Source organism: Mastigoproctus giganteus, chromosome 10, assembly GCF_048544385.1.
Source record: "Mastigoproctus giganteus isolate SK-2022 chromosome 10, ASM4854438v1, whole genome shotgun sequence".
Taxonomy (NCBI): Eukaryota; Metazoa; Arthropoda; class Arachnida; order Uropygi; family Thelyphonidae; genus Mastigoproctus; species Mastigoproctus giganteus.
Window position 1 is genome coordinate 70,712,782 of NC_143584.1, and position 14,128 is coordinate 70,726,909.

A 14,128-nucleotide genomic window follows, 5' to 3' on the forward strand; every position below is an offset into this window, starting at 1 on the left:
AATTTAAAGCATTCTAAAATAAATTCATTCATATCAATTAAGCAATGTACATAAGTATAAATTTATTTTTATTTTGCTAACATGTTGCTAAATTTATTTTTATTTTGTTCGGAATGTAAAAAACAGAAGAATATTCCGATTTTTACATAAGTTTTAATTGGTAATAAAGTGTAAATTTCTGCTTTATTTTTATAGCCTCTGGATAATATTTGTCGATTTTCACTTATTAGAATCACCGTTTATGTAAATCAAAATTCAATTTGAAAACATGATCACTATAACCGCCGCTTACTGTGTGTGTGTGTGTGTGTTTATTTAATTTTTTTTTTTTTTTTTTTAGGATAAAGTACTTCAAATTCGTTTAGAACATGTAGTTCATGCAGTAGAGAAGAATGAATGGCCAGTAATCCGTCCCAGCTTTCTTCATAATTTTCCAGTCTTAAATTCTCAGAATGTACCTGTATCAAGTTTAGTGTCCAGTTCTACCCCAGTTGCAACTGCAAATTCATCCCCACATCGTTCATCTCCCGTTCCAAGTGTATCAAGCCAGGGGCAGAGTGGAGAAGCTACTCCACAAGCAACACCAGAACATACACCTCACAGAGAATCAGTACTACAAGATGTTCAGATATCTCCATCTGAATTTGGTAGTCTTGGTAGTCCTATACATAGTGTGGTAAGTTTAGGTTAGGTTTATTATTCGTATAAATTTTAGACTTAACAGCGATATATCCATAAGGATTTTGAAACATCATCAAATTGACCTCTAAATGGTTGGGTTATTGGAATGTTTTCTATAAAGTTTTCTTTCCAGTTTGTTTTAATATACATAATAATTTTTGCTTTTAAAAAATTTACATTAAGCATAGTTCTGTTTATTTTTTTATTAGAATTATTTATATAAAATTTATCATGGTTTTACTTTTCAAGTTTTTAGTTTTTTTGCTCCATCCCAGAAAATAGTATGATTGAAGAACAGTTTTCAAGTTCTAGGCATGAAATTTTGGTTGATATTAACAGCATTATCTTAATTCAAGAGCTTTACTATTATTGTCATAATTACACTCAAATTCTGGAATAATATTTTGCATGGTATATGTTTAAATAAGTAGACTTATTTTATACAAGTTAAAATACTTTCATTTTCATATATTGTGAAAATGTTTTAATTATTTACAAGTTCTATTTATATCAATCTCTCTCTCTCTCTCTCTCTCTCTCTTTCCCCCCTTGCCTAACTACACCATCACAAACTTTATTAATCAGATATATTGAAAATACCTTATAGTCAGTAATTTTACTTCTTTTTGTAAAAAGAGAGGAAATTTATTCATCATTGTAAGCATGTATTAAGCACTTGGTAAACTCAAAATATATACATGAAAATAACAAAGGCTTGATCTTTGCTCACATTACAAATAATACTTTTGAAGTAACTTTGTAATATCTTTGCTTTCATAAATCAGGCTGATTTAACCCATAAATAAATACCATGCATTGGATATTGTAATCATTAGGACTTAGGCCTAATTATCATCGTACATAAAGGTGGATGTTCCCAAACAGTTTGCATAGGAATTTCAGTATGCATACCCTGTGGGTCTGGAAAGCGCGCGCACGCACGCACGCACACACGCACACACGCACACACACACACACACACACACACACACACACACACACACACACACACAGCAGCAGCAGCAAACTGCCCACGTTAAAAAGTCCTCATTGTTAAGGCAGTCACTCTTCTTTTGTAAAAGAATTGTACCTTAATTCAAAGGTACAAAATTGAGCATAAAACATATATCAAGCAGCAAAAAAGCAATTTCCCATGACAAATAGAATGTCTACTTATGCCTCAGTAATTCAATCTCAGTACACAGTAGCACTACAAACATATGTTACTGTTCCAAGTACAGTAGAGTCCCAATTATCCGAGCTAATGTTGACCAATAACAGCTCTGATATGGTTAAACTCTGTTAACACGGAAAATTTTGGTATGCTGACCTTGCAACAATGTTCCCCTCCCCTCTAGGGTCTCCCTCATTCCTGCCATTAAGGAAGTAAACATGTGTACATATGTACTGTAAGAAATAGAATACATGTATTCTAATTCAGTATGTAATTGCATACTGTAAATGTGTTTATGGCGAAGGTAAAGAAAGGCCACACAACAAGTACGGCAAATTTCGGAGTGGTTTGCCATGACGACATTTGTATTGTTGCTCGCTCGGTAAACAGACTGTGGAGTAGTATCGGTCAGGAGTAGAAATTCAATCCCATGGGAGCTTGAACCCCTCCCAAAGTGGAGAGGGTAACCTGACCTTTTTGTCTATAGAATCATGGGTGGACTTAGAGGATAATTTGTTTATTATTACTGTATTTTTATTTTGTAACTTTTTTAATATTTTTAAAGACATTCACGTGGGGAGAAAATATTTTACAATGCCAGAACTTTATGCTTGACTCTGTTCATTATTCAATTAGTTTAAAATAATTATTGGACCTAAAAAAGTACAGTTTCAGTCTCATTAATTAATTTAGATTTCATAAAAAAATCAAGGAAGTTAAAGCAACGTTTCGTTTTTCCCCACAAATTTCTTCCAATTTTAAAAGATTCATCGCTAATGTTATCTTTATGCCATTCATTCTGAAACTAATTATGTCCCCTTCTTTGTTCATTAATACACATCGTAGTCCAGTTGAAAACATTTCCAACTGGACTGTGTTAAGAAGGCTCAATTCAGAGCTTATAAAAACTGTCATGAACATGTGACTTGGAGTCTTGACAAATGGGGTACAGTTCTGTTCTCTGATGAGTCCCATTTTAGTCTACAAACAGATTCTAGATATTGTTTCATCTGGAAACAATGATAATAAGGTACCATCCCTCCAACATCAGAGAAAGGGGCATTTACAGTGTAGGCAGTGTTCTCTTGTGGGGGGGAATAATGATCAATGGCTGCACCCCTCTTCATATTTTAATAGGGATACCGTAAGTGCACAGAGGTACTGAGAACATATCCTCAAACCCTATGTGACTTTTCAGGGGTGTGGTTGACCCAATTTTTCTTTTCATGCACAACAGTACCACTGCACATAGAGTTCAAGTGGTGTAGGAATATCTTGAAACTGAAGACATCTAACGACTGCCATGGCCTGCACGATCACAAGACTTAAATCCAATCGAACATGTGTGCGACGCCCTTGGGCATCGAAATGCATGCTGACAGCCAACTCCTGATCACTTGTTAAGCTAAAGTCTTCACTGATGTAAGAATGGGATTTGTTGCCACAGAATCTTATAGGCACCCTTATATTGACCATTGTTCACCACTGGCAGGCCTGTTCAGACTAAAAAAAAAGGCATGTCTACCAGTCTTATGGACATCACTACAGATCCTATTGATAACATCAAGGAGGAAAAACTTTGAATCTGGAACTGGCTCATTGATGTTTGGCGAGCTAATTGGAACTCAAATGAGTCTGGAGAAACAACAAGAAAATTTATACCCCCAAGCTGACTTTGCGACATCTAAAACAATTTTACCTTGGTTTTATCCAACAATGTTCCCAACTTATCTACTGGCTGGATGTGGTTCATTTTGAGTGAAGCTGTTTCAGCGAGGCTTAGGGCCTGATCTGTTTTGTTCTTACAAAGAGGAGGAATCGTGGTCTTATGTCTTTTTTCAGATGTGTCCTATACAACAAGTACTCATGAACAGAGTTCCAGAATTAAAAGAAGACCATGTACAGGTTCTTGTTGATAGTTCATTGAACTTTGAGGCTCTTCAAGATTTTTCTCAGGCTGTTTTTTCTAAATGAACTGTAGTAGTAGTAGTAGTAGTAGTAGTGGCACATGATGCAAGAAAGCAAGTGTAGGAGCTTATGCAGCATCAGCCAAAAAAAAAAAAAAAAAAATCATCACACCATTCCCTCCAAATGCCTGTCCAGTTCCTCCTTAAATTTATTTAACCTATCAACTTCCACAACGACAGATGGAAGTTTGTTCCAGCAATTAACCACCCGCTGGCTAAAGGCAAATTTCCGCACATCTATTCTACATCTGTCCTTTCTTAATTTGAACTTATGTCCCCGTAGGTTCGTAATCTGAACAAGTGGAAGGATCCCATCAGAATTCAGCGTGCTCAACCCATTCAAGGCCTTATAGACCTCAATCAGATCACCGTGCAGGTGCCTAGTCTCCAGCCACTGCAATTTGCAGAACTTAAGCCTCTCTTGGTAAGAGAATCCCTTCATTCCCCTCACCAATCGTGTTGCTCTTCTCTGTACACGCTCAAGCAAATCTACATCCTTCCTAAAATGAGGCCTCCAGACCTGTACGCAGTACTCAAGGCGTGGCCTGACCATTGCCTTATACAGAGGGACAATCACCTCCTTTTCCCTGCTAGCAAAATTCCTATATATCATTGACAAAACCCCATGACCTGCCCTAGCAGCCTGTCTGCATTGCTCAGAAAACTTCATATCTGACTGCACAATTACTCCCAGGTCTTTTTCATTTCCTACCACCTTAAGTGTAGTACCACACAGTTGGTACGTGTCTCTGGGGTTACTTCTACCCATATGCAGTACTTTGCATTTGTCAAGGTTGAACTTCAGTTGCCACTTCTTAGCCCATCTGCCCAAATTATCTAGATCCTGTTGCAGTAGCACACTGCCATTACTGTCATTAACAACCCTGCCAACCTTTGTGTCATCTGCAAACTTCGACATTAAGCCTGATATACCTTCATCAATATCATTGATAAATACACAAAACAACAGTGGACCCAACACCGAACCCTGTGGGACTCCACTAATAACATTAGTCCATGAAGAGCAGCACCCATTGATTACCACCCTCTGTCTTCTCCCACTTAACCATCCTTTTATCCATTGTAGCAACTTACCCTTAATACCATTCTGCTCCAATTTGTACAGTAGTCTTCCATGCTCAACAGTGTCAAAAGCTTTCCTGAAATCCAAGTATATGATATCAAAATTATTTTTCGCATCCAGTTCCTTTGTGACCACATCATAATAACCAATCAAATTTGTCAGACAAGACTTTCCCTTAACAAACCCATGCTGTGTTTGAATTATTGCTGCAGTCTTGTCTAGATGATCCTGCAATGCATCTTTAACCAGTGACTCCATTATTTTACCCGGAACAGAAGTTAAACTAACTGGTCTGTAATTACTCGTGTCACCCTTCGATCCACCTTTGTGAATTGGGGACACATTTGCACATCTCCAGTCCGTGGGAACCTCCCCTGAGTCCAAGGATGCTCTCATAATTATGGCTAAGGGTTTGCTTAGTTGCTTTGCCGCCTCCTTTAAAATCACTGGATAGATCCCATCCACCCCAGGTGCCTTTCTTATGTTTAACTTCAACAATTTCTCCTCCACTTTGCTCTCAGTTATTACAAAATCATTAAGCACACTGCTACAATTTGATAACCTTCTTCCATTTTCAAACTGTAATAATTCCTCACGTGTGAATGTAGATGCAAAATACTCATTCAGTTTGTTTGCTATCTGAGCAGGATCATCAACAGTCGAACCATCGATGTAAAGTGGACCAATCATATTCATCCCCTTCCTTTTAGAGTTTATATAAGTAAAGAAATCCTTGCTGTTTTTCTTAGCATCCTTTGCCAAAGATTTCTCGTAATCCGCCTTCGCCTGCCGAACCTCCTTTGTGACCTGATTACAGACTAGCTTATATCTGCCACAGGCTTCTGCGTCACCTGATAATTTATATGCATCCCATGCATTTTTCTTCTCTGTCACGAGTCTCATTAGTTCATTTGATAACCATTTAGGCCTAAACCTTGAACGATATTTCTTAATCGGTATATAAAGTCTAGTAGCTTCCGCGATTAATTCCTTGAATGCTTCCCACTTAGAATTTACTGTTGGTAACATCGTCAGTTGATGCCACTGTACAGAATTTAAAAACTGTCTGAGACCACTGTACTCCCCTTTACGGAAGCAAAAACCCTTTCCTTTACCCCCTGACGGTAGTTACCTCTTTGAGTAAATCCCACTTCATCACACTGTGATCACTGCCACCTAGTGGTTCCTTTATCTGCAAATTCTTAATACACGAATGATCACTGCTGATAACCAGATCAAGAGTATTACTTTCTCTGGTTGCCTCTCGAACATGCTGCTGCAGAAAACAATCATCCAATAAATCCACAAAAGTCTGACTGGTGTGTGAGTGACCAATCCACAAGTTCCAGTCAATATCTGGGAAGTTAAAATCCCCCATTATAAGACATTCAGATTTACTGGCCCACTCTATTTCTCTGTACAATTGTTCATTGTACTCATTCAAGTCATTAGGCCTATAACACACTCCTACCCTTATTTTTCCTTTCGCAGTGCTTATCTCGCACCAAACTGACTCAACAGAGCACTGTTCATCTATATTAACTGGGTGCACTTCCTTTGATTTTATGTTTTTCTTAATTAACAGCATAACACCCCCTCCCTTTCTGTCCTGTCTATCCTTTCTGTACACATTGTACTCCCCAAATTCCAGTTCTGCATTCCTTATATCTTTGTGACACCACGTCTCTGCTATCCCAACAATATCCGCCTTTGATGTCTTGACCAACACTTCAAATTCATCAAATTTATTTACTATACTTCTAGCATTGGTATACATGCAAGCATACATGCTCCTATGCCTATTCCTTGTTACCCTAACACATCCCATATACCCAACTATTCCATGATGACTGCCATCCGTCCCTGAAACCCCCAACACCCCTCGCTCCAGGTCGCTTCTTATTCTAATAGAAGTTGTGCAAGAATCACCTTCACCTCTGCCTGCGGTTACTGTTAAACTATTAGTCTTTGTATCCCCCCAAACTAGCAGTTTTCCGACCCACCTAACACTGCCTCGATAGCATCAGCAAATATTCTTGCACCCTTTCTATTTAAGTGTATACCATCCCTGTAGAAGCAATCTCTCCTGTTAACAAGTACAGTCCAGGCTGAAAAAAATTCTACCCCTTGAGCCTTGCACAATCCTTCCAGGGCCGAATTGATCGACAAGGCTCTCATCATATACTCCCTCCTATCGTGTCTGGGCAGAATTGCAGACACTTTCAAATTCAACCCTATTTCACGGCTTTTTTTCAACAGTGACCTGTACTTGTTGAGTAATTCTGCCGGTCTCCTACTCTTAATATCATTAGTGCCAACGTGTACAACTATATCACCTTTTGTGCCCTTGCCCCTGGCAGACATACCCTGGTCCTGTTCCACCTATCCTTTTTACAAAGGATGTTCCCCGTTTCCCTGACAATAGAGTCACCAACAACAACTAGTTCCTGTGGGACCAGCGCATTCTGCCTTAGGGGTTGCCGCTGTGTTGCGTGATGACCAAGTGCAAGCTCTGGCGTTGATGTGGGCAGCTGAGAGCCTGATGGGCCCCTCAATTTAGTTCCTTCGAGGGCATCCACCCTGTCCTTCAAGCTCTCATATAGGCCCATAAGAACGCTGAGTTGTTGCCTGATTTCGATACACTCCTTGCATCGCGCACACACAAAGACATCCCCCATGGCAATATCATGTTCCGTTCCAGAGAGTTCGGCAAACATTTCACAAGTTGCACATTTCTTTAGGCTGTGATGCGTTGGAGAATTGCCCCACTCAGTTCTCCCCCGAGTCACAGCACTCCTGCCACTTTGTGCCCGTTGCTTTGCTGCTCTAGTTTGGGGCATGGTAGTTTAAATTAATAAAATCAATAAATTAAATATCAATAGTATTTGAATAGAAACTATTAAATAGAAACAGTGAAGCGTATTACTATATAATTATGCGTTAGAGCTACCTAGCTACCTCAATTAAAAAATTTGAATTCCCTACCACTATATCCAAAAACAATGGCTACAAAAATGGAACGAAATAACGGTTTTACCTATCGTAAGTAAAATCCACAAAAACTCTTTATCTAAATAAAAAATAAAAAATAACCAGCGTAACTATAACTATATGACTACGTATTAAGTACAATATAAAATAACAATCATGTAAATAACAGGTAAACACTTATCGTTTTTGCAGAGCCTGTAACTGATAGCTGTAACTTTTAAAGAGATTCAGCGCCCTCTCTGAAATTTTTTTTCAGAGAGGGCGCTGTGATAAGAATTACCATCTAGAACTGGTAGCTTTTACAAACTGAGAATTATTACAACTGGATTCTGCGGTGTTAGAGCCAGCTGTATGTTTGTATGGTCTACGTCTCCAAACTAATTACCACTAGAGGTTTTTTTTTTTTTTTTTTTTTTTTTGCTGGCTCCCAGGTATGGGCAACCTAGGAGTGTGATTGCTGGCATCCACTGGTATTGCGCTACCTCTGGTGAGTGCGGGATTTTAGCTCATTATTCACTTTAAAGAGATAGTAGACTCAGGTCCAACTCTTCGTGCCTAGGGATGGGCACAAGGCAGCAGCTACTCCCTGGTGACAAAGTGGCTCAACAGAACACACACACACTCAGACTCCCAAGTTTTATTTTTACAGGGTGTCTCAAAAATATTGGTACAAACGTTTAGGGGAGGTAGGTAACATCTAAAAGAATGTGAATCGCATAGGAACCCATAACCGGAAATGTCACGGCAAAGTAGTAGCAGAGGAACAAGAAGCAGAAATGAGACAAGACAGTAATTAGTGGCAAACATTTATTTGACATAATATTAACAGTGGAGTACGAGATGGATGCATTTCATGATGTTACAACAGATATTCGAAGGTTCCACCATGAGATGCGATGCATGTGCGTGACATCGATGCAGCATGGATTGGCGGACACGGTCGAACACACCTGGAGTTTCTTTGACAGTAGCAGCAGCGCAGACGAGTCTCACCACGAGATCCATTTCCGTCTCCACAGGCGATTCATACACGATAGATTTGAGGGCCCCCACAGAAATAAGTCAAGGCTGGATAAATCAGGTGAGCGGGGGCCAGGCAGTGGGTCCACCGTGGCCACTCCATCGACGCCCAAAACACCTGTTCAAATGGTCACGAACACACCTTCCATAATGGGCAGGCGCCCCGTCATGTTGAAATCAAATGTTGCGTCTCACATTTGCCGGAACATCGTCAAGTAACCCTGGTAGAACTTGTTCAACGAAGATCCAATATTTAGCGGAGTATATGCGGGATGGTAACAGGTATGGGCCGACTAAGTGGTCACCGACCATACCTGCCCACACATTTATTGCGAAGTGATGTTGTGCTGCATGGGGACACACACCATGTGTGGGTTGTCGTGAGCCCACACATGAGCATTGTAGGCGCCTCTGTAGCCAGGTAGGCAGGAACAGCAGTGTAAAACTCTGGTCTAATCAAGAAGCGTAGCACACGCTTCTTGATTAGACCAGAGTTCGAGCCCGTGACCACTAAATACGGAGGATGCGTAAAGGTCAGGGAATGACCACCGCATATCCCCAGAGCAATATGGCCTTAGTTGCTAATGCTCCTAAAAACCAAATAACAAACATAACAACAACATGAGCATTGTGCTGATTGAATAAGCCTTCCCAAGTGAAATAAGCCTCATCCGTGACCAAAACATAGGCTGGAAAATTCAAGTCTTGAACACTTTCTGGGAGAAACCGCTGCGCAAAAGCCACACGTGCAGGATGATCTTGGGGGAGCAGTAACTGAATCCTTTGGAGATGAAAGGGGTGTAAGGAATTGTCATGCCAGACACACTGTGCACTGCAACGAGAAAGGCAGAAGCAACGGCACGTGTGCTGGTAGTAGGATTATTCTGGACGGCATTCAACACACTTTCTTCCATGGCAGGAGTTCGCGTCGAATCTGATCTGCCTGCACTACTCCTGTTGCCTCTAAATGACCCATAATCACACAAATTTTGATGCACACGCACAAACAAACTGTGGTCCGGTACATGTCTGTCTGGGAAGCATTCTCCATAAATTCGTTGAGCGGCTTGTCCATTGCCCTCTGTTAATCCATACACTAGGTGCACGTCCGCCAGCTCACAGTTTGTATATCGATGCATGCTCTTCGTGCGGCGACTACTGCTTAAATGAGTAAACCAGAAATTTTCCCTCTCCTCTCGCGAACTGATGAACAGCGCTGTGTACCGACTTATGGTGACGTTTCCGGTTATGGGTTCCTATGCGGTTCACGTTCCTTTAGATGTTACCTACCTCCCCCTAAACATTTGTACCAATATTTTTGAGATACCCTGTATATACATTTTTCAGGCCCGCTCTGTAAATTTTCTGCACCACAGGTTTTCAAGGTGGAGATGGGCAACTGCATAAGACTGCATAAACCCTATTACATGAACACACACAGTAACAGACCTATTTAGCCATTGGAGGGAATTATACGGCATACTGATGTCATGTGACCATAATTTAGAGCATCTTGTGTCATCTTGGCAGGGAAATTTACAAGTGCTGTGTAAGACGTACCTTTTTGGTACTTCTTATACAGACCTTATAAATGTCGTTATATCTATACAAGCTCTCTCGCTTTCTGCTGATTTTATCATTATTCTATGGCACACCACCATGCCAAATTTTGTCCTGTTTCATTGCGAGCTGTGCGAGTTACGGCTCATTTTCTACATGTTCTTTTAATTTTGTCAAGCAGAGTAATGGACCCAAAGAAAGTCCAAATAATAATGAAAATGTAAATAAATATATGAACTATACTCTTTGCCAATAAATTTCACTTTGGCATTTTGCTTAAATAAATATTTCATGATTTATATTACACACAAAGTACATGGTTGCTGAGTGATAGTTTCAGTTTATTTTTCAAAATGATATTTTGAACTTGGCAGATGAAGCAACTTAATCACCATAGTGTATCACAATTGATAAATTGGTTAGACAGTACAACCTCAGATAGAAAGTAGAATATGCCACTATCAAATCATTATGTTTCTGCTTGGCATACAATTCCTAGATAATGTCCACAACAATCGAACTGGGAGAAGGAAATTCCTCTTCCAGGGCTAAAAGGAGCAACGATGGATTACAAATTCCGAACTAGTGCCAACCTAACTGTTTAAAAAACTCAGAGTGAAAGCCAGAGAAATTAGGAAAAAAGCAAAACGTGACTCTTGGATGAAATTTGCCTCGATTATTATGCCTCGATTTAACAAAAATACTTACACGCAAGTTATCTGAAAAAAAATTCAAGCTCCCAATGGGAAATTTCTAACCCTGCAATCTCCAATAATACATTGGAATGGGCAGGACCTATCCTCCCCTACTGATATTGCAAATGGTTTAGCAGAGTCATTTCATAATATTTCCACCTCATCCTCTTATGCGACCTCATTTCAACGCATTAAAACTAATGAAAAATGTAAAAAATTGAATTTTCAAACTAGACTCTCACTTACTTACCAGCTTTTCACTCAAGGAATCCTTGAATAAATCTCCAAATAGTGCAGCAGGACCGGACAGCATTCACCACAGTATACTGAAGCATCTATATGAAGCTGATCTAGGCATGTTATTACTCTTCTATAAGCATATCGTTTCAGAAAATACATATCCTCTGTCATGGCATCATTTCCTTGTGCAATACCAAAACCAGGCAAAGATCCTTCCCTAGTTCAGAATTATAGACCAATATCATTGACAAGTTGTTTTGGCAAAATCTTTGAAAGGATGTTGCATAAGGGGTTCACCTGGATTCTAGATTCCCAAAATCTTCTTTCTGATTGCTAATATGGCTTCTGCAAAAACAGGATAGGTTTTCTTGTAAAAATGTAATCCAACGTACGCAATGCCCTCATCATAAGACAGCATCTGGTGATGGTCAATCTGGATATTCGGAGAGCATTCTATACCACTTGGCATCATGGCATTATTAAAAATATGCATCAGCTGGGGCTGAGAGGCTATCTTCCTCAAATAATTCAGAACTTTTTAAGATTATGCACCTTTCAAGTCCGATATCAAAACATGCTATCAGCATCTCACATTCAAGAAGAGGGTGTCCCACGGGGTTCAATACTGAGTGCTACCGTATTTCGATTCGGGTCAACAACATATTGGAAGATCTTCCAAAAACCATTCATATATACATGTGTGCAGATGACCTCACTATATCCTGCAAGTCACAAAGTACGAATACTATCAAAAGATAGTTGCAAATTGCTCTAGCCAGAATAGAAGCCTGGACCTTACACAATGAATATCATCTTGCTGAGCAGAAATCCACCACTACTCACTTCTGCAAATTGCCTTCACTTCATCCTGATCCTGAGCTAAAGATTAGTAACATACCAATACCCCCTTGCTCACACTGTCCATGTTTTGGTACTAGATAGGAAACTGAACTTCAAGCACATGACCTACCTTCGGACCATCTGCTTGAAAAAATTGAATATCCTCCGGTGTGTGTCATGGGGCGCTGATCGACATACCCTTATTCATCTTTATCGAGCTCTCGTTGGGGTCTTGCTTCGACTATGGCTCTCCAGTGTATGACTATGCGAGAAAAACTACTTAAGAACAATTGAACATGATCCAGCACAGTGCTCTGAATGTTTCTCTAGGTGCTTTCACAACCTCCCAGTTCATAGCCTTTTCATCGAAGCTCGTGAACCTTCATTGCATCTTCAGGGTGTAAATCATTACTTTTGATGTATGCCACAAAAATCTCCAGTCTTCCTTCTCACCCTAGTTGGAGATGCCCGAACAATACGGAATGGGAGTCATTTTACAATAGAAAACCAAATGAAAACTGACCTGCTCCACTTAGACTTAAAGAACTGACTCAAACATGGAATATAGAAATCAGCAATATATTTCGTGACATGACACCTCTTGATCCACCTTGGATAAATATTCCTGCTATTTACAACAACTATTTTCAACAGTGGGGAAAGAATACCTTGTCCCCCTCCAATATCGCACAGTTACATGAAACTCACTCTTCTAACTCAGAAGCTTGTAAAATTTATACAAATGGATCAAAAATTGAGATCCTAGTAGGTGCTGCAGCAACCTTCCCTTCATTACCAATAGAATGTAGTATCTTTACGGCTGAGCTTTATGCTATAAACTTAGCTCTTGAGGAGATTACTGAACTTTTAATCACATCTGCTTTAATCTACACCGACTCACTCAGTGCTGTCACTGCTATAATTAGTAGTAACAGCTCCTCTCACGCTATAATAAATCAAATACATTCCAAGTCACTTGCTTGTGATGAGTCGAACCAAACTGTGACATTCTGGAATAGCTGGCAATGAAAGAGCAGATCTTGCATACCAAACAACCAGAAACTACTATTTCACAGACTTCCATATATGGTCCAAGTTCCATATACAGATTACAAACACATTATACATAAAACATGTTATAATAGCTGCTCACTAATCTGGAAAGGTTATCCGGGAAACAAACTCTACCAAATAAAACCATTTTAAAGCTGTGGCTCTCCAGCTTCCAAAAAAAACATGCGAGATGAAATAATTTTAGGAAGGCTAAGGACTGGGCATACTCACCTAACTCATCTGTATCTATTAATGAATGACTGTTTGTCATTTATTAGTGGACTGTTCCCAGTTTCTAAATATCTGTTCCAACACCTTTAAATCATATGCTAATGCACAGTCATCATTTTCATTAATGCAGATTCTCGGAGATGATCCTAATAAAACAGAACTGTTTAGTTATATATCATCAGGCGACACAGAAGCCTATGGCAGATATAAATTAGTCTGTAATCAAGTCACAAAGGAGGTTAAGCAGGTGAAGGCAGATTATGAGAAATCTTTGGCAAAGGATGCAAAGAAAAACAACAGAGTTCTTTACTTGTGTAAACTCTAAAAGGAAGAGGATGAATCAAATTGGTCCACTTAACATAGATGGTTTGACTATTGCTAATCCTGGTCAAGTAGCTGATAATCTGAATGAGTATTTTGCATCTTCATTCACACATGAAAAATTCTGTAAGGAAGAGGAGGACAGAAGTTTGCTAAATACTAACAGGGAGCTAAATGATTATGTAATAACAGAGAGCAAAGTGGAGGAGAAATTGTTGAAGTTAAATATAAAAAAAGACACCTGAGGCACATGGAATCTATCCAGTTATAA

General features: G+C 39.5%; 1 protein-coding gene across 1 annotated transcript in view; it reads left to right on the forward strand.

Moving 5' to 3' along the window:
• kis (chromodomain helicase DNA binding protein kismet) overlaps nucleotides 1-14,128 on the forward strand; it is a 1,089,809-nt gene that overhangs the window by 881,449 nt on the left and 194,232 nt on the right. The window contains 1 exon segment of the mRNA XM_090383876.1: nucleotides 341-676. Within this exon segment, the coding sequence (XP_090240002.1) occupies nucleotides 341-676 (336 nt within the window).